This window comes from Cuculus canorus, chromosome 21 (assembly GCF_017976375.1).
Source record: "Cuculus canorus isolate bCucCan1 chromosome 21, bCucCan1.pri, whole genome shotgun sequence".
NCBI lineage: Eukaryota > Metazoa > Chordata > Aves > Cuculiformes > Cuculidae > Cuculus > Cuculus canorus.
Genome location: NC_071421.1, coordinates 3,545,327 through 3,566,195, shown reverse-complemented (window position 1 = coordinate 3,566,195; position 20,869 = coordinate 3,545,327). Strand labels below are relative to the sequence as shown.

At 53.3% G+C, this 20,869-nt stretch overlaps 1 protein-coding gene across 1 annotated transcript in view; it reads left to right on the top strand.

The window, feature by feature from the left end:
* The window catches only part of AJAP1 (adherens junctions associated protein 1), a 47,555-nt gene extending 32,512 nt beyond the window's left edge, over positions 1-15,043 (top strand). Inside the window, exons 4-6 of the mRNA XM_054085983.1 lie at positions 1,842-2,084; positions 3,433-3,563; positions 9,198-15,043. Coding sequence (XP_053941958.1) covers positions 1,842-2,084; positions 3,433-3,505 — 316 coding nt within the window. The 3' untranslated portion in view covers positions 3,506-3,563; positions 9,198-15,043. The remainder of the gene's footprint in view (positions 1-1,841; positions 2,085-3,432; positions 3,564-9,197) is intronic.
* The last annotated feature ends 5,826 nt before the right edge of the window (positions 15,044-20,869 follow it).

Below are 20,869 nucleotides of genomic sequence, written 5' to 3'. Positions count from 1 at the left end.
TGGGCGTGTGGCAAAATAGGTTAGCTTTTCGCTTCAGGCGCTCGTGGCTTTACCTATTTTCCCAGGGAAACTGTCCTACTTTGAGGTCAGCGTTGCTGCCGTAGCGATGGGGCTGCGGCCCTGGGACGGCGGGAGAGCTGCCACGCGGTGCGGCCGTGCTCAGCGGCGGGGATCCTTTCTTCTGGCCATCCCCTCCGGCGCGGCTGCCTCCTGCTCGCCCGAGCTCTCCCCGGCTGCTGCAGCAAATCGATTCCTGCACCCAGGAGGAAATTAGAAAACTGGGTTGATGAAGAAGCCTGCTCGCTCCCTGGGATTAGAGGAAAACCTATTTGCAGAGCTACGGAGGCATCTTAATCTCGGCAGAGTTGTAATGAAGCGTTGCAGCTGGCCGAGAGCACAGAGTTAATCGTCCCGCAGATGTGTTGGCTTTGCTGGGAGCGGACCTGTGGGAGCGTAGCTGGTGGTGCTGAGTTTGTACCTCAGACTGGATTTACTTTACTGAACTTCCCCAGTCGTAGCAGGGTTTAAATGAAAAAGAGTGGAAAATAGCGTATAAAACACTTGTGGGAGTTTTCTCTCAGTGTTTGTAAGCAGGACGTATCCTTGATCCGGCAGATCCTGGCGGAACAGCCTGGGTTACCTAGTGCTGGAGCCAAAAAGGGGAAAAACAAATGCAGCAATCAGCGTAGACTAGAAATTGTGTACAATAAGTGAAGCTGGGAATTCCCTGGAGGATCCCTGCAGGCGAGGCGAGTGGTCAGACTTGTCACAAGCTGAAAAGCAGCACCCCGAGGAGTTTGCTCAGCTCTAGCATTTGCCCAGCTCTGCTTTGGTTTTTCATGCAGTTTTAGGCTCCCTCGGGCGCTGCGTGTGCAGGCGAGGGCCGGCCGGGCGCCAGCTGCGAGCTGCGTGGCAGAGCCGACCCAGGTCACCCTTAGTCCCCAGCCCCAGACGCAATCTCTATCCCTGTTCCTTTTGCTTGTCCCCCTCGGGCGAGACGGGTGAGCGATGGCTGCGTGCCATGGAAGTGTCCTTCTTGCCCTTATTCCGTCTGCAAGCGTGCCGCGTTGGAGCTGACGGTTATTTTGGTGGCTGTCCCTTTTGGTCATGTCAGCGGTGTTGGCAGATCCTGCCCCGGCCGGTGTCGCTCCTGGAGGAGCTCCTGCTCCTGGCCCCGCGGATCTCCCTTCTGCCAGCATCTCTGCCCGAAATACCAATATTAGGGTAGGGGCTGTCAATCCCGTTTGGGAAAAAGTGACATCTTAATTAAATCAGCGTTGAGGACCAGCCCAGTTCAGGGCAGGTTCCTGCTGGCTGGCGTTCTCCTGCTTTCACAAGTACCAAACCAGAAGCTCTGCATAGCCACGAGGTCCTGTTGGAGCCTCTGGGTTTGGTGGAGTCCTTGGGGAGCAGCACTTCCGTGCCAGCCGTCCCTCGGCCGAGGGGGAGCATCTGCCTTGTCAGAACAGGTTCTGAGCTTATTTATCCTGAGCCGTTAGAACCTTTCGGTGCCTCCCAAACAGAAAGAGTTTAACTTCATTGTTCTCACCTACATCTTTTCGCTTAAAAATAGGCTTTCATTTCCTGCAGGTATAAATGTATGGCTTGCTAAGTAATTCCTCTGGTACTAAAAAGCTTGTATCTAAAATTCAAATTTGATCCTTAAAAAAAAAAAAGGCAAGGAAAATGACTGCTTGATTGTGGCTGATCTTTCCAAAGTGCTTGAATTCTAATCTAATGTTGAGCGATGTATAATTAACGGCCAATAATGCAAGTTCCCCCGCTGAGCGTCAGCGACGTGCGGTGCATCGTGTCCCTTCTTCTCTCCCCCGCCGCCCCAGCTGCGCGCAGAGCGGGCGCCCGCGGCGCAACAGCCACCAGCGCAAGCTGGACCAGCAGGAGGAGAGCTGCCAGAACCTGACCGACTTCGCCCCCGCCCGCGTGCCCAGCGCCCTCGACATCTTCACCGCCTACAACGAGACGCTGCCGTGCTCCCACGAGTGCGTCCGGACCCCCGTGTCCGTCTACGCGGAGGAGGCATTGCACTCGCCCGGGGATTATAAAACCACCTTCAATGGAAACAGGTGAGGTTGGCGGTACGGTTTCCCTGCGGGTTGGGGAGTGTTGTCCCATTCTGGGGGTCCGTTGTCCCCTCCTTTCCCTGGAAGCACATGGCAGAGCTGCCTTCCTCCGGCTCTCCGGCCCCGTAGCTCGGTGTGGGTGTAACCACGGCACCTCTCCTCCTGCCAGGAGGATGGGCAGCCAGCTCAGCATCCCCTGGCAGTGTTCAGCACCGCACGTTTTTCTCTTCCCGGCTGCTACCGCCAGCACGTAAATGCTGCTGGATCCTTCTTCCAGCGATCGTGCTGTCTCCTAAGTGGCATCGAAAGAGCTGCCGGGATGCGAATGAACGGGTGATTAATGGAGGAGCGGGCGGCGAGAGCCAAATGAACCGTTTGTCTGGCGTGAAATAATGATGCGTTAACAAGGGGCTTAATAGCAGCTGGCAGCGTGGTGAAAGGGATGCGAGCCTGTGCTCTGCGCGCCCCTTGCCTGCACGGGGAGGGAGACGGTCAGGGGTGACCTCTCCCCGCACCCTGAGCTGGTTCCTAGAGCCCTTTCACTGCGCCCTGGGGCAGTTTGACCAGGAGATGCGCATCCTTCGTTAAAGCTAGAGGGATAATCAGGAGGAGCGTTTGGAGTGAGAAAATGGGCAACTGGAGCTATGGGTACACAGCCTGGCAGGAGCGTGGCATGTGTGCCACCCACAGCTGATGTCCACCTGCATGAAGGACAGAAGCCTGGAAGCTAGCAGCTTGTGCGTGCGCATGGGTTTTTGCTGGTTCACGTTTTTTGGGGGGCTTTCCTCAATTTTGTAAGGCAGAGAACTGGCAGGGATATTTCAAACCATTTCATTGAACGTCCATGTGCGTTGGTTTGATGTGAACCCCAGCCGAGCGAGGCAGGGGTGCCCTTCTCCGGAAGGGATTCGTTGCTTTTCTCTCATCAGGTGATGCTTTCTGGTCCCTGCTGGCCTCGGCGCCAGTGCAGGCGATGGGCACGGCAGACCCACGTGGGGTGTGTGACGTGGGGCAGTGCTGCTTTTCGGGCATGGGGGACAGAGAGAAAAGGATGTGGCAGAGAGGAGAGAACCTGCTGCCGTTTAGGGTCAGGTATCCCCACAACAAGTGGATGCGTTGAGAGGAGCTCATACATGGGGTAAAAACGTTTGATATTGCAGTCTATCTTTTTCTCTCTCTGCTTTACACCCTCATGGTTTGCGAGGCCAATGAGCCCATTCAAAGCATTATTTCAGAGATATATAATTGTTTTTTTCCTATAAACAAGCTGGTTTTTGCAGCAGGCCACCTTGGCTCGCTCCTCGCCTGTTGTATCCCAGCACACGCAAGCTCCTTTTTCTGCTCACTGCAGACCCTCTTCTTCTGACCGGCATCTTATTCCCGTGGCCTTTGTGTCTGAGAAATGGTTTGAAATCTCCTGCTGACTGGCCGAAGCCTGTTTGACTCCTGGGGGCAGGGCAGACGCCATCGGGCTGTTTCCTGGTACGTAATCGCGCTCCCCCGCGTCCATCCCCTGTCCACCCCGTGCCCATCCTCCCCTGCCTGGTACCATCCTCCTGCTCGCGCTTCTTTTGGGACGTTGGACCCAAGCAGGGTGGCTCACTGAGCAAGGATGGCTGGACACGTCTCCTGCCGAGGATGGGATGCTGGGTACCAAAACGGCTTTTCCAGGGAGGTGAATTACAGACAGGCCTGAGCTCAAAGGCAGGGACCGGGATGGATGTGGACTTGAGAGCAAAGAGTCTCTGGGGGAGTCTTGAACTTCAACCTGATCTCGTGGTTCCACTCCCTCTCTGAAACCCCGACCAGTGACAGTAATTTTTCGGTGAACCTGCCTGCTCTGTAATTAACCCCTTGTTGCATGATGGACAGCCTGCCTTGTTCAGGAGTCACGCACCCAACATGCACGCTCCATCGGTACCCAACAGCTCATTTGGTGATCTTTGCTGTCACAAACACCTCCGTGCTCCCACTGCGAGGGTGTCGGGGACCTCCTCCTCCCTTGCTCTGCGGGATGCCAAGCCCGCAAGCAAGCTCTTTTTTTTAATTTGAGTTGGCTTGAGTCGTTTACACCTCCTTGTGTTGCTCCTGAAGGTGGCATGACCGGTAGCGGTGGCAGGAAAAGCAGTTAGGGTTCATTGCGTGCCAGCTCACCGTGGGGTAGCGGTGCCCGCCCGAGCCGCGCACTCAGGTGAATTAATTGGTCTGTCCCAAGTCCCTGCTGTAATGAATCATATATTCAGTGTAAATGAAATTTCCAGCCTTCCCAGACTGCTGCTTACTCGGAATAGCCTGTTTAACATTGTGCTCAGCAAGTGAATACAGAAATATAATTAGATTAGAGTGGAAGGGAATAAAAAGTTAATGGTCTCGGCTGTGCTCCGGGCTGGCTGTGTCTGGGCAGGCCAGGCAAGGGGTGCGCCTGCTCACGGAAAGCAGAAAGCAGTAAGGAAGGGTTCAACCGTCTGCCCGCCGGAGTCTTTGCCCACGGGGTCCTGCTGGCACAGCCCCACGGCTCAGCCGGGGCAACTCTGCCCCCCAAGAGCCTCTCCGGGCTGGGAGGGCTCTGCTGTTACGTTGAAAAGGCTCTTCATCCCCATCTATTGATGTTTGCTTATCATCTCTCTGGCCCTTTTGTTGTGGCCGCTGTCTTGGAGTGACAAAGTGTGAAGGGAGCCGGCCTGAGAGCTGGTGCCGGTGAGCAAGGGCAGCTGGAGGGCAACCAGAGGGGTTCTGCAGGGTCTTCACCCCTCACCACAAGAAGGATGTTGAGGCTCTGGAGTGTGTCCAGAGAAGAGCAACGAAGCTGGTGAGGGGCTGGAGAACAAGGGTTACGAGGAGCGCCTGAGAGAGCTGGGGGTGTTCAGCCTGGAGAAGAGGAGGCTGAGGGGAGACCTTATTGCTCTCTACAACTGCCTGAAAGGAGATTGTGGAGAGGAGGGAGTTGGGCTCTTCTCCCAAGGGACAGGGGACAGGACAAGGGGGAATGGCCTCAAGCTCCGCCAGGGGAGGGTCAGGTTGGATATCAGAAAAAAAATTCTTCACAGTAAGAGTCATCGGCACTGGAACAGCTGCCCAGGGAGGGGGTCGAGTCACCTTCCCTGGAGGTGTTCAAGGAACGGGTGGATGAAGTGCTGAGGGACATGGTTTAAGGGAGTGTTAGGAATGGTTGGACTCGATGATCCAGTGGGTCCTTTCCAACCTGGTGTTTCTGTGATTCTGTGTGATTCTGTGATTCCTCAACAGCTCATGTGAATGCCAGCTTCAGAAAGCCAACAGCAATCGTCTACCGTCCCTTTTCCACTGTGAGCTTTACCTGTGATGCCTCTCTGTTGGCTTAAAATGATAATTTAACTGCAAACCAACTCAAATCCCAAGCCACTCATTCTTCGGTGCCACCAGCAGCTCTGGTACCTGAAGCAGCGGGAAGGAGAAGAAGCAGCTCTGAGCTGCTGCCCGCTATGGGACACCTGTGGAATTCCCACTGCTCCTGTGAAGCTCTGGGCCAAAGACCATGCCCTGGTCATCTCCATGGATTTCTTTAAACGGCCCAAATCTGGTCCATTATGCCTTATTAAATCCTTGAAATTGTCATCGAGCCATTTTCTTGGAATCCATAAAAATCTTATTGACACACTCGGGAAAAATCTATCCGAGTCGTACCTGCAGCATTAGCTCTGTAATAGCATTTCAATTATTTATACAGTTCTGGAAGCTGATGTTTGGTTTCATTAATGTTAACAAAATGAGATCAATCCAAAAACTGTCTCTGTGTGTATGCACGCGTGCATTTGCCCCCGGGGTATTTCTGGAACACACACGGTGCATTGGGGTAAAAAACAGGTGACGGCTATGGATCCCTCGGGAAAGTCACCACAGCACAGGTAACAGGAGAAATTGCCCTCATCCCAAACTGGAGTTAACCCAAACCCTTTAGAAGGTCAGAAAAGGTCGTTTAGGGTGTTCCCACACCGTTCTATCTCCCGTGGTTGTTTGCCTACATCTTCTGCCAGGCCTGGCCAGGGTGACGGCATCTCTGTCTCAGGCTTTGCTCCACGCAGCGGTGCTGCAGCACCGTCCCTGCAGCCCACGGCACCAAGCGCAGCTCCCCAGAGCTTGAAAGATGTGTTATAACCCCATGCAAACAGCTTTTTGTCTAAGTGCATGTGTGCCAGTTGGGACATCCTACAGACAAAATGAATATTTCAAGTTTCCCGTTGTCACTGTGTAAGGTAAAACCTTCCAAGAGCAGATGGTGTGGCTGGTGGTACCGAGATAGCTCCCTGGTAGATTGTCTCCTGTCATCGCGGTTGCCGTGAACTGTCACCGGGCAGATGCTGCTAAGTGCAGGGAGAGCGGTGGGACTGAGGATCCCTTTCCAGCTCTTGTTTCTAGAGGAGAGGCTGGTGGAAAAGGAGCTGCAGCTGCTTTGAGTTGCTCATCTTCTGGAGGGACGGCTGTTTTCCTGCCTTTTACAGTAGCAGCAATGTAGCCAGAAGGTGATGGCTGATGTTGACCTGCTGCATCTCGGCGGAGGTGGAAGGTTGCTTTAGGGCACGAAGAGCTTCTGGCTGGAGGAGTTCGGTGCCTCTTTCTCCTCCCGGCCCCTTTCTCTCGGCAGCACAAGGGGGGCACCCCCTCAGCCGAGGTGAGCAGGGGTACGAGGGGCTCTCCCTTCTCCGCAGGCACCCAGCCACGCAGCGGAGGGGTCAGATGCTGCGCTGGTCCCTGTGCCAGAAACCTCTCTCCTTGGAAAGGCTTAAAGCACTTTACAAGTTTTAATTGATGACACTTCACAGCTCTTAGCTGTCTAATAAGCGAATTAATATGAATGAATGTGTAGAGTCAGAGCTGGAGGCACGAGGCGAACGGTACGGACAGGGACAGCAGCGCAGAGTTGGGGACATTTGGACTAAATGAGCACTGAGAGGCTGGTTGGTGCTTAATGTGGACTTTACATATTGCAGTGTCTCGGTACTCTGCGAGTACCGAACGTCGCACTGCCTAAATGGCAGCCTGGCATTTGACGATGCTGCGGGCGCCGTAAGGCTGGGCTGAGCGGTTGCAGGGAGCAGATGCGAGAACAGTCTCCAGCCTGGAGAGCTGCAGGCAGCGTTGAGGTCGTGTTGGGAAACCTGGTGCAACTCATCGAGTTACACGGCAAGCAGGCGTTTGAGTTATTTCCTGGGGTCAGACTCATCCCATGCCAAGAGGAGGGACAGGGAGCGTTTCTCTGCTGGGATGCTGGCCCTCAAAGGTGCCTCTGTTGAGCAGCTCTTGGAGCTTTCCGTGATTTCTGCTCCTCCAGCAGCCAGATCCCACGGGAATGCTGGAGATGGAGTCCCACCGAGGCAGCGGGCAGCCTACTAGCTGTCCCGGCAGACCCAGGGCTTGGCTCACCGGGGCAGCTGGCACGCATGTGCCACGGCGGCAGCGTAGCCCGAGGTGGGTTTAGGTGAAGAGTAAAGCGTTTGCGCCAGGCAACTTGCTGAGGAATCATCTGCACGGGGGCGTAAGAAGCAAAACTCTCTGTGCCTCCATCCATGACGGCCGCTGGAACGGCCGCCAGTTTGCAAACCCAAAGGTGAGATTTGCAGAAGACTTGAGTGGCTTTGGGCTTTTGGTTTGGTGGGATTTCATAGCAGCTCTGGGGCTTTCTGCAATGAAGTTTGAGATTTTACATTATTCTTGTCCTTAATCCCACTCTCTTTGACTGAAAAACCCCATGGAATGAGATTATACAAAAATCTGTGAGGTTGATCAAGCGCTGACCTACTTTGCACAAAGAGTCTATTTGGAATACAATATAAATTTTACATCCTGCAATGCGTGCATTAAACAGTATTCATCCAGAACTATGTAAGTGTTCAGCATCGCTGTTCGAGAAGTGGCGATTTGAGACCTGGAAATCGTGCTGGTACGGCAACATTGAGCTGACCCTCGCTTTTGCACCAGGCAGTTAAAATTTAAAGCATTGTATGGTAATGCCACGCTGTGAACACGGTGAGCAGCTGCTGTGATGGCCCCGTTCTGCCTAACAACAGCAAATGGGTTGTATTAACATTAACAGATAATGAGTCATCATAAAACACCCAGGCTTGTCTTCGGAGGAATAACAGCAGTCCCAACACAGCCCCCGTGCAGGAGATTAGGGACTCTGTAAAATCTGTCTCGCTAATTAAGGCTTCGGCGTTGGTCTCAGAGATGGTGGATGTTGAGCATCTCGCTTAAAAATAATGTTGAACGTAAAGGGCGTTGTGTTTCTCGACGCAAACAACCAGCTCGTCAGGGGTCACTGCGTGGATTACGGATGCCGTGAGCACGCTATGGGCAGCGGTGCTGCACGTGCCGTGTACAGAGCCCGCACGTGGGCGGCTCTGGGGAATGCTGGGCTGTGTCAGAGCGCGCATCGCTGTACGTAAAGTCACACAGAAAGCGAGTGGCTGCACGGTAATGATGGGGAGTAATTGTCTTTGCATAAAAGCTTAAAGATTACGTAGGGAGAGATATTTCAGAAGGCAGCAAATAAATAGCTTAAGAAGAACTTCAATAGCATCCATGGTTTTGATGCTTAACCAATTCTCCATTGATTTCTTTAGGGCGTTTAACTTTAGAAAATCTTGTTAGTCCTCATCATCATCTTCTCATCTGCCAGAGCGCTCGTTGCTCTAAGCCCAAGCAGGAAAAGCTCCAGAATGCGAGGATGCTCAGAAATAAATCACGCTTTGCAGATCGCCCTGGGAAGATGAAAGTGTGCAGCAAGGCTCACCGCAGCCCCTGAGCTGCTCCCGCTGCCTCCCCATCCCAACGCCTCCATCTCTCATCAGAAGGCTCCCCACGAAACGCGGCTGGAAAGGAGCTGGGCAAGGCTGGGGCTTCCCAGGGAGGCAGGAATTATGATGCCAGTCCTGAACATAGGGAGGGGGGAGGTTACCGACACCCCGTTTCCTCCGTACCCCGCTCCCCGGGATGCTCGCCCGCTGCCATCGGCTTTTTGCACTGCTGGGAGGAGGGGAAAAACCTCGGGGCTGCTGGTTGACATCAAAGAAGTGATGAGAGTCAGGTTGAGTTTCCGTGTTGTGATTTAATCTTTGTTTTTCTTCTCGTCCTTGACAGGATTCCATTGGTGAACCTGTAAAAAATATAAAAAATACTGGGTTACCTGTACCTACCATTTCTGTTTACCAGTAGGAGACTCAGAGCAGCGTTCTATGGGCCAAATCTATTTTTATATAAATGAACACGCCTATAGGGAACTGCGTTTTACAAAGAGTGCGTTTTTTGGAGAAGAGAAAGACAAAATGTGCGAGCGAAGAATCCCGTGGAGGAAGAGGAACCGGCGAGAGAGGGGTTGTGAGGGAAGGACCGAGCGCCTGGAGCCTGGATGGGGACTTGTGACTCTGAACCTGTGCCAATAATACCATTATGTGCCATGTACCGACGCGAAGACTTCACGAGAGGCCGAAGCGGAGTCGCTAATGCCTGGAATCGTTGTGGAGGATGAGTGGGGCGTCTCTTCTGGTGGGGTCATTCATTCCGGTCCATACGCATCCATACATACGATATATGTAGAGAGAAAAAAAATAATATATATATATACACACACAAACACTTTTTGTACTGTAGCAATTTTTGAAGATCTTAAATACTCATTTTTAAAGACGATACCATGGGCTAAAAGTCTAATTTCTTTAACATGCATAATGCGAACTAGGTGAACCGATGTTTTCTACTTTGGCAGCTTGCCTTTCCAACCTATATGTGTATATATAGGTAGACATATATACATATATATACGTGTGTGTGTGTATGTATAAGCATATATATGTATGTATACATATATATATATAGTTTTGGTTCTTTTTGGAAATGCTTTTCCAGTGGTGGTGATGTGACCGCAGCAGTGGGGGTGGCTGGAGCGCTCCCGGCAGGGAGGGAGCGAGAGGCTTCCCAAAAACCAGCGGGAGCTCTGGAAGGGATGGCAGAGAGCTCCAGAGGCTGGTCTGGAATGAAAGGAGAACGGAAACAGGGATTATAGCTGGAAGGATGCGTCTGGGCCAAATTCACAAAGTGCATTCTTGCTGCAGGAGGTGCTGCAAGCCCCCTTTCCGTGATGCGGGATGCTACGTGTGCAGGGTGTCTGAGATGTTGTTCATGCACCATCACGTTCCCAGGAGTGGAGTAGAGGGACATGGCAAGCGGGAAGCAGGTCTTCTGGCTCCTGGCAGCTTGGGAAAGCTCAAGGCAGTGCTGAAGGGCATTTCCAGCCTCTTGCAGCCCAGTGCATCATCAGAGTAGATGGCAAGAAGGCCAAAAGCCCACACCTGCCTGTTGTTTCGCGGTGCTGCAGTCCCTGCTGCGATAGGCGCGATGCTTTGAGGCTGGCCGGGGACACGTTTGAGGCATGGGCTTTGGAAGGATGGGCCTGTCTTGGCACAAGAGACAAATTTCAGGTGTGAAATGTGGAAGTTCTTTGGAAAAATGGCTTCTAAATTGGCCACAACACCAAAGCTTGCTCAGCCCCTTGTGAGAAACAAGAGGGGAATGAGCCCCTTGCGTCCTGACCCAGCCCAAGGCCAGCGAGCGCCAGGGAGTCTCTTTGCTCTCATGGTCTTGGTTGGGTCTGCGGTGGCAGGAGAAGACGCGGCTCGCTGTCCGCGATCATGAGGATATTTTAGTAGCAGTAAAAAGGGAATTTTGCCTAAGGATTTGCCAGGAAAATACAGTTGCACTAGCTCTGGCTTAGTGTGTTGCTCTAGAAATGTCCCATCGCCCATGGGTGGTTTTGGTAGGTGCCAACAAGCATGATAGCCTACCTGCGAGCTCCCCCATCGAAATCTTTTTGGAGTTCAGGTGCTGCTGTCGGTGCGGCAGTCCATGCCGTGCTGTGTCCCAAACCAGTGGGGCTGGAAGAGCCAGGCAGGAGGAGAGGGCATGGTGACAGTGGGCTTGGGTCTCCCATCCTGTGTGGGGTCTCACCATGGTTTGATCTGCTCTTTACCATGTGCCCTGCTCCAAGCCCGGGCTTTCCATGTAGACCGTGCCAAGGCAAATCTTGCAAAGGACCACCGGGAAGCTGCACCGAATGGGTTTGTGCCAGGGTTTGCTTCACATCAACCAGCGAGGTGGGTCGCGGTTGGGTTGCTTCAGCGTTGTGTAGATGGGAACGACAGCAGCGTTCAGACCAAAGTCCTCCGGTTCTTTTTGTAAACTGCCCTTCATAACTATTAGTAATTTCTTATAGTTGTCCAGAAACACGTTTCTATTCATCTGCTAATTATTCAGCTCCATTTCTTTATTATAATGAACGTGCAGTTAAAAAGACAAAAGTAGGACCTTCTGGTATTAGCTACGTGTGCAGTCTCTTGTTCCAGTACCTTTTCTGTCCTTTCCTGATGGAATTGCTCAGTCTGATTTATTTTTTCCCGAATTTTTGGAAGCTGCCCCAGGAAGAGGTCTTCCTTGTTGGACCTGACAATAGCCTGTAGACTTGAACCAAACATCTCTGAAATCACTGGCAACATTCCCTGCGACTCCGATGATCCTCAAGCGTCACCTCAGGTGTGTCCTGCACTGGGGTCGCTGCTGAGCGGCAGCCAGAGAGGAGGAGGGCGTTCCTGTTGCTCCTGGCCAGGTTTTAGTTCATGTCCAAACGCATTCCTTCCACAGAGGTGGTTTCTCATGGGTGCTGAGCTGGGTGGGTGTAGGCACCAGCAGGAGATGCGCATCCCCAGGGCTGGGGTTTTGTGTTGGGAGCATTGCACAGGGCTGGGTCCCCTCGGACTTGTGCAGCGGAGCAAAGAGCTGCTTTTTTTTGTGTTTCGCAAGAGCAAACCTTTCCATGGTGAGGCTGAGCATGGGGCAGAGGGGTGTCTGCTGCATGGCTCCGTGTGTGGCTCCCCGGGGTGCTGTGCCTCCCTGGGATCCCTCTGGAGGGGACAGTTTCTTGCTGGAGGAGCAACACCCCGAAGCTTTAGCTTTCCCTGGGAAACACAGGCTGTCTGCCCCGGACAAGGGGAGGCACAGCCGGGCTTCATCAGCTCCTGCTGGTCTCACACGGGCATCTTGTCCGAGTTACCAATGCCCCTGCTCTGCTGGAGCAGCAAAACCCACGCAAGGAGCATGGGTTCTGAGCAACTACTCCCGGGCAATCCATCGCCTCATAACAGGGCTTTTGTGTTCTAGTGATGTAAACGGAGCTGCCCCTGCAAATCACCCTCGCTGGCACAGGTTTTGAATTCTCCTTCTTTGTTTGACTTTGCTGGCACCAATCCGTGCCGGCTCGGGAGCCGCGTCTGTTGTGCTTCACCCATTGATCTTCCGATTTATTTGTACGTGCTGACTGCACCCAGCAGCTCTTGCGGGTATTCCGGTGTGATCTCAATAGCAATTTGACATCATAAAATATATCTCGGCTCCCTTGTTCCCAAGCGTTGGAAGCGTCGTTCTATATTTATGCATTTATGGAACCCGCTGCCTGATGGGGAATTGTCGGGAGCAGCTGGGGGCTGGTGGAGCGGTGCTGGTGATGGAGATGGTGATGGAGATGGTGACGGAGACGGTGACGGAGATGGTAACGGAGAGGCGCTCGGCACCCAGCTCCCAGGAAGCTGAGGGCAAGGAAGGAGAAAGTGTGTTTGTGTGCCAGGGAGAGAGAATGAATGCAAATAGCTTTGACCTTGGATGGGGGACCAGGTTTCTGACAGCAGGACTTGCATGAGCTTTCCACATAGTCTGCAGAAGGACGTATCCTGGTCACCGGGAGACAAGCGGTGAGCCAGGGAATAAAAGTAGATGCACAATCTTCCCTTATTTATAAGGACCAACAGCACTTGCACTTTATCAGAGAAACCCTCCCATCCCTACGCATGCCAAGCACACCGACAAGGGACAACTGCGGCGAGGATCGGAAGGAGAGAAGGGCCAGAGCTGCATGTGATTTACAAGGCAGGATCCTAGCATCCCAATGTCTTCTGGAGTAAAGAGAAACAAACTGTGGTTATTCTATTCCCTACCAGTGAGGAAAGCATCCCCGCTGTGTCCGGGGCGGTCACCCTGCTGCGGGACCGTGCCGGGAGCTGCGGGCACGCGTGTGGTGGGGCCGGGTGGGTACGATCAGCCCAGGGGTGCAGCCTGGATGCAGGATCAGGCATCCAGCACAGCCTAGCAAAACCAGCGTGCTTTTTTTTTCCTCCTTGGAAAAAACAGAGCTTTTCACCGTGTTTTGTTTCATTGTGGACCTGGCAGCTTGGGAAAAACAAAAGGTTGCTCCTTGCTTTGCCATTGACTTCCAGCTAGCTGCTGCTTGTTCCTTTTCGGTTCATTTTACAGACTCCTTAGCCCCTCGGTAGTCCCTAAGAAACGCGTCACAGCTGCCGAAAGGCTGCCAGACTCCGAGATGTGCAGTGGTGTGTGGTCGTGTGTGGCTTGTGGCTCTGCCTTAGGGAGAAAATGGTTTGGGATGAGCTCTGCTCACCACCAGCATCTGCTGGAGCTGGCAAAGCCGGCTGCTCCCATCCTGGGCCGGTGGCTGCTCTGCTCCCTCCGGAGAGGACAGCCTGGCTCTGGCTCTCCCTGCGGCTCTGCAGCAGCCCAGAGCTCCTGGGGCCATGTGGGACCTCTCCTCCATCAAAACTCCTTGCGAACGCGATGCTGAGGGCAGCGGGCAGGGCTGCTCGGCGCAGCCGGCGCGGTGGGTTCTTTTCTGTGCCAAACTAAGCCGCTTTGGGGCTGCTGCTCCGAGCTGCCGTGTTGCAGCACCTCTGCGTGCAGCAGGGATGAGCAGGGTTTGGTACCCAAGCCCTGATTTTTGCAGATGGGTATCGCGAGGGCAGCGTCATCCCGGAGCTTCCCCGGGTGTGTGGGGCAGAGCGGGTCCCGAGCAGCTGCCCATCTCCCCAGATCCGATTGTTTACCTTCACTCTGTCTTCCCAGCGAGGGGAATGGGCAGTGGCGGTGGCGGAGGGGCCGTGTGGGAGGCGTGGGGCTCGTCTGCGCGCTGTGGTCCAGAGGTTGGAGCAGCGGCAGCGAAACCAGCACGGGGAGAGCGTGCAGGGGTGGATTTTGGGGTTCCCTCTTCCCCACTGGCAGCTCGGTGCGAAGGAAGGTAGTTCAGCTAAACTGGTAGTGAAATAGTAGATATTCTACACATATTATATATTTTGTAAAAAAAAAAAGAAAAGATTAAAATAAAATAGAACAAAAATATCTATATAGCCTATCGCAGCCCCCCATTTCAGGATGAGCGTGGCTGGAATTTTCATCCAGCCAGGTATAAAATCTGTAAGCGATCTTTTCAAAACCAGCAAGAAATCCCTCCCCATTTCTGAGTCCGTGGGTTTGGTCCCCATCCCATCTAACGCTTCTCACACATTTTTAAGAGCTATTCCCAGCGTTTGTAGGTACATTTTTAATAGTGTCACGAGTGGAGATAATATTTACTTTGAGAATAAGTATATGTTGCACAAAAATGTACACTAAGGGCACAGATTTCTGACCCAGATTCTTCTATTTTAGGTTCCGAGGGGTTTATTTTTCTGTTTGATAGGACATGTACAGTGAAGTTTACACTTTATTTTTATTTTGCCAAAAAACAAAAAAACGTTTTCTAACATGAGCCAGCTTTTCCTTTGTAAACGGTTTGACATCACTGAGTACTTCTTTATTTTCCTGGGAGAATCCCTTACCGCGAGGCACCTCGGTGCGCGATGCTCTCGCGCGCTGCCCGGCCAGCCCAGCGCTCCAGGCTGTCGCCGGTGGAAGCGGCCGTCACCTTGTGGCATCGTGGTTTCCCCGGTGCCGGGGAGCCAGCGAGAACTGTTTTCTTCCCGAGTGGTTTTTAATTTGTCTCTGTACTTGGAAGCTGTGTATTTGGAAGCACTGTAAATGCCACCCTATACCGAGTTCCCTGTGTATATTTAGTACTCTGATGTTGCTATTAAAACTGATATGAGAACCGCGCAGCCCCAGTGGTGATTGGGTTCCTCGGTGACCGCGCGCCCTGGGGAGGGGTTGGGGTTCTTTCAGGGAGCACAAGGATGACTCCTTGGCATGAAGAAGCTGGAGAAATCTTGGTTGCACACTCCTTGGGTGAGCCTTGCTTTTATCCCGGGGAAAGGGATCCCCTTGGGTCCCCCCTATGGACCCCATGGCAGAGCACGCGGGGTCCCCAGGCTCAGCTGGGGCGGGAGGAGGATGCACACGTGTGCTTGAAGGGGAGATTGAGATGAGATCTTAGGGAAAAATTCTTCCCTGTGCGGGTGGGGAGGCCCTGGCCCAGGGTGCCCAGAGCAGTGGTGGCTGCCCCATCCCTGGAGGGGTTCAAGCCCAGGTTGGATGGGTCTTGGAGCCCCTCATCCAGTGGGAGGTGTCCCTGCCCATGGCAGGGGGTTGAAACTGGATGGGCTTTGAGGTCCCTTCCAACCCAAACCATTCCACAATCCTACGAAAGAGGGAAGCCCTTTAACGGGACTCAGTTAAATGCCGCTAATGATGTTTATTTAAACGAGCTATGCAGTAAGGTAAGCCGGTACTAGGGAATTGCTTAACCTACATCCATGTTTTACGGGAAGATACCTTGCTGTGAACAGATGTGTGTTAAAATGATGTTCCTTGTGTGCAGATCTGGGTTGAAATGGGTGATGCTGGTTGCTATTTGGGCCGTTGTGCTTGCAGGAGGAGCTGGCCCTGCTCTCCCACAGCTGCCCTCTGCTCGCCGGACAGACACACAGACGTGAGGACACAGGAACTGCACAGAGGGGGCTCTTGCAGGGCTTGCCATGCAGCGGGGACAGAGCCCTGCGCTGCTCCCGCCGGCGTCCTCCCCGGGCACCGCGGGACGGCGTGGCTGTGGTTCTTCGAAACGCCATCTGACCTAGAAAGGAGGGGGAAAAAAAGCCTTTTTCTGTGTCTGTGTCAGCTTTGAAGAGGGATGGATGACCTGAGAAGACAGAGCTCGGCACAGCCGCCTGCTGCTTTCATTTCCAGGCTGTGGCAGCAGCCTTCCCACTTCCCTTTGCCGCTCTCCGTGCCGTGCCAGCCGCCTGGCAGCACGTGGGAACCAGGAGCAGAGATGCCACCCATCCCCTGCCGGCCAAGCTCTCCCCAAAAGCTCCCTTCTGCAGGGAAATAGATAGGAAAATAGGGAGGGACAAAGTGAGATGCTCTTCGTTTTAGGGCCAAATTGCCAGCTTAAATCACCGTGACAACGTGTACAAGCTAACAGGATGCGAATGGCCCCGGAGCTGCATATATCAGCCCGAGAGCTGGGTTCATTTCCAGATACAAGTGGGATTTCAGGGCATGAAATACAGTGTTGGGATCTCATTCCTTTCCTTGCTATTTATCACAGCCGGAAACGTACTCGCCAGCTTGAATTGTTGCAAGCGTCGCTGCTGGGAGCACAGAGGAGAAATATTGTGCTGAGCCGTGTGGCGTGGGAGAGGGGATGCAGGGGACGAGGAGGAGCCGAGCGGCTCGGGTAGGGGTGGGTGCTGCAGGGGTTTGTTGGTTCGCTCGTGCCATTGCAGCCTCGCGGCCGCGGGCAACCCATGCAACTGCAGGAGCAGGCGGCAGTGCATTCCTGCTCCGCTCTTCGGGTGACTTTTCACGCTTCACGAAGCTGCTGCCCAGCCCAGCACGCTCAGCTTTCTGCACTGCGGCCAAAGGGGAGAACGGGACAGAATGCATCCCAGCCGAGCCACCCTCCAATACCGATCGCCCCCGGCACGCAACCAGGAGCATCCCCTCCTACTGCTCGCCCCGACCAGGACCAGGGCACATCCACCATGCCCTGGGTTAAACGGTGCTTTGAACGGTCCCCGGGGCTTTCACTGGGTCACCGTCCCCTTTCCAGCGCTGGAGGCAGCGATCTCTGCATCCCTTCAGCCCAGCAGCAGGGCGAGACTGGAAAAATGAGGCTGGAAACAAAACACGAGCGTGCTGGTGCTGCAGCACACAGTTCTGTTAAAAAGTAGGACTAAGCATTATCCAAGTTTAATTATTATAATTATACCGGGGCGAAGTAATTGCTGGAGATATTTTAAGCATCAATCAACATGCTATTTTGAAAAACGAAGCCCTGATTTTTTTTCCAGGACTAGGTAGTAACTATCAACACGCAACAATGCTGCCTGCAGGAGGAGGAGCCACCACGGAAGGGTTTTTGAGCTTGTCTTGTCTTCTTCTTTGCAAATAAGGATTTTTTTTTTTGTGGGGGATGGGGAGAGAGATGAGAAGAGGGGAGATGGAAAGCAGTCCCCTCACCATGGTTGTGCCAGTGTCCCCGTGGAAGATGTGCGCTAGGAGCTGGGCTCCTGGAGCCAGGCTGGGCTGCAGGAGGAGCGTCGGCTTGGGGAAGAGGAGACGTGTGATGTGGTGCCCCCACTTTGGTGGTGGCTTTGAGGGAGATTGGCTGGGGCTGGATGATTTAGTGATGCTGAAATCATTTAAGCTTGTTATTGTGGTTTCTATGGCTCTCTGACTGGATGTAACAAATTGTCTGCATCATTTTCCAGATGGATCATTCTTAAATCATCCCAGACAGGCTTCAGGGCTCAGCACTGAAGCAGTAGAAGGCACTTCAGTTCAATAAAAGCTGGAAATGTGCTATATTGAGTGCTATTTCTTATTAAAACTTTAAGTACATCATCTGAGCTGATGGGTCTCACAGCCAAGATCTCCGTGCATCACACCTCTTGTGAGTGCCGTTAGATCCCTGTGGGGATGGGGACAGGGACAAGGCTGTGTCTGGGTGCTGTGGCTGGAGAGGACCCTGGCAGATGGGTACCAGACCTGGCGCCTGGTGGGTGCCATGGCCCAATCACCTCTGAACTTTGGGCTGAACAAAAACTTTTATTGTCATTGGAATTATATGATACATCAAAACGTTCCATTACCAAACAGAGGGGTTTATTCTGCTGTGATCAATCATGAAGCAGATCATGGGTCACCCACCCCGGCCTCGTGCTGAGCCCCCGGCGGGAGCCCTGCAGCGGGCTGGGCTGCAGCTCAACATTTGGCCACGGATGCACTCGCCCAATAAATGACGAGCGCTGAGAGAGCGTTTTATCACTGCCAGGCAATTTGTGCTAATAAGCAGTTCAAAGCAGCAGAGCCTCTCGGCAGAGATGAATTATGGCAGAAGGGTGTTGGAAAAGAAGAGCCTCAAGGATGCTGCAGCAAGAGGAGACCTGCGTGGAAAGTGCCAGAGCAGCCCACGGTGAGGTCGGTCGGTCCGCGGTGGGATCAGCCCATGGGTCTCCTCCCCTGCCCACCTGGGATGGGGAGCGCAGTGGCTGCCCATGGCTTGTGCTGGGGACTTGCTCCCTGATGGGACTCGTGTCTTCTCCTGAGGACTCGGGAAGCCTATGTGGCTGCAATTCATAGGATTCAAATGCCAGGCTGGTGTTAGATCTAATCTCACGTTCTATTGACCCTGATAAGACCTGAGCCCTGGGACTCTGGGACCCGTTCAACTTTGCCAGCAGTGACAGGGCAGATGTTTTCAATAAACCTACTAGAATTAAATCTTAGCTGTTCCTGTAGCTCTGTTCATCTTCTGAGCACGATATTAACTGAAATCTCACATTTATCTTAGTTCCTTGGCAGGCCAAAACGGGGATGGAGTTTCTTCGCGGCTGTTGTTACCTTTCCCTTGCAGATTATTCACGTGTGAATAAGAGAGGTGACTGGAGCAAAGGACGCGAGGCAGGAGCTGGTGGCTGGCATCGTGGGAGCCCACTCCTCACCTCTGCTGCCAGAGAGGACGGGCATGGGAAGTGTGTTTGCAATAGCACCAACAGGACCTCAGGGCTGCGGCAAAGCCCTGTGCGAAGCCCAGGGGAGCAGCGCGTTGGAACACGCGGCACAGGGTCCATTCCCAGTGCCCACCCAAGCAGGATGTCACTCATCAGCAACTCCAGGAGAAACACATCCCCCTTCCATGGGTGAGCAGTGTCCTCTCGGGTGCGGTATTTATTGACCTGTCAAAGGGCTTAGACACAGCTGACTGCGCTTCCCCCTGCAGCGATTGATTTCAGTTGGCTTAGATCAGGGAATGGTTGATTTCTTTGCCTGATACTTGCTCTGTCTTTCAATCGCATCTGTGTTTAGGAATATATCACCTGGGCTCACTGACTGAGAGCATCACCTTATTTCCTGTGGGCAACACTAATACGGATGGGCCTTGAGCCACTCCATGGCAGCTCAGTGCTTTTCTTCAAGCCTCCTGTATCTTCTCTTTCCTGCTCCTGGGTCGGGGCAATCACTGTTTTCGGTACATGATGGGGGATGATGGGATTGAGAGCAGCCCTGCAGAGAAGGACTCGGGGTGCTGGGAGATGAGAAGCTCGACAGGAGCCGGCAACGTGCGCTCACAGCCCAGAAACCAACCGTGTCCTGGGCTGCATCCAAAGCAGCGTGGCCAGCAGGGAGGGAGGGGATTCTGCCCCTCTGTTCCTCTCTTGGGAGAGCTCATCTGGAGGATTGTGTCCAGTTCTGGAACCTTCAACATAAGAAGGAGATGGAGCTGTTGGAACTGATCCAGAGGAGGCTACAAAGATGATCAGAGGGCTGGAGCACCTTCCCTGTGAGGACAGGCTGAGAGAGTTGGGGTTGTTCAGTCTGGAGAAGAGAAGGCTCCGAGGAGATCTTATAATGACCTTCCGGTACCTGAAGGGGCTACAGGAAAGCTGGAGAGGGGCTGTTCATAAAGGTTTGTGGGGATAGGACAAAGGGGAATGGGTATAAACTGGAGAGGAGCAGATTTAGGCTTGATGTAAGGAGGAACTTCTTGACCATGAGAATGGTGAGGCCCTGGCCCAGGTTGCCCAGGGAAGCTGTGGCTGCCCCATCCCTGGAGGTGTTCCAGGCCAGGTTGGATGGGCCTTGGGCAGCCTGAGCCAGTGGGAGGTGTCCCTGCCCATGGCAGGGGTTGGAACTGGTGATCTTTGAGGTCCCTTCCAACCCAAACTATTCTATGATTCTATGATTCTGTCTGACCTTGCCGGCTCTATGACCAGGGCAGATCTGGACTGGCCCGTGCTCAGGCTGTGCTGTGAGGACACAAAGACCCTCTGTCCTCAATCAAGTGGAGCCCAATGCGGGGAGCTGGAGCGGAGCATCCCGGTCTGGGGCTGGCTGGGCAGGTGTCCTGAGTGCCGGGTGGTACAGGGAGCCAGACGGCCAAACCCTCCCGGGCATGTGTTTCCAATTACCAGCACATCTTTCTCTACTTCTCCACGTTTAAAAGGCTGGCCAGCACTTTGCCCTCAGTCTATAAAAAGCTCAGCTTGACATTTGTTTTTCCCTATCTGTTTCTCATTTCTGTTTTCCTTCTCCTTGCCGCAGACTCCGTGCTGATGTCCAGACGAACGGCTCTACACAGAGCAGTGGATCCCAGCCAGCACCGTCTATAAAATGGTTTTGTGAAGCCATGAGAAGAGCAATATCTGTGTAACAGTCCATAAACTTGTACATCAAAGCAATTAGCCGTGATCACAGTCTCTGGTAAAGAAAAGCCCCACATTCACCAATTTACTTTCAATCAGCCCAGAGAGCCACTCAGCTGGGAACCATCCTGCAGCTGGCGACATCCATCGCCACCACAGTGCTTTGGGGTGGTAGATTTGCAGTTATTCTCCCAAGGTTTTAGAAGGCAAGGAGCCCTCAAAATGTGTCCGTTTCTGGCAGAGCAATGGGGACACCAGGGCTTTTCTCTGGCCGGGGGTAGAGTCGGATAGTGTGTGCTCAGAGACGCTGCCCTTGTCCCACCAACATCTTCACAAGTC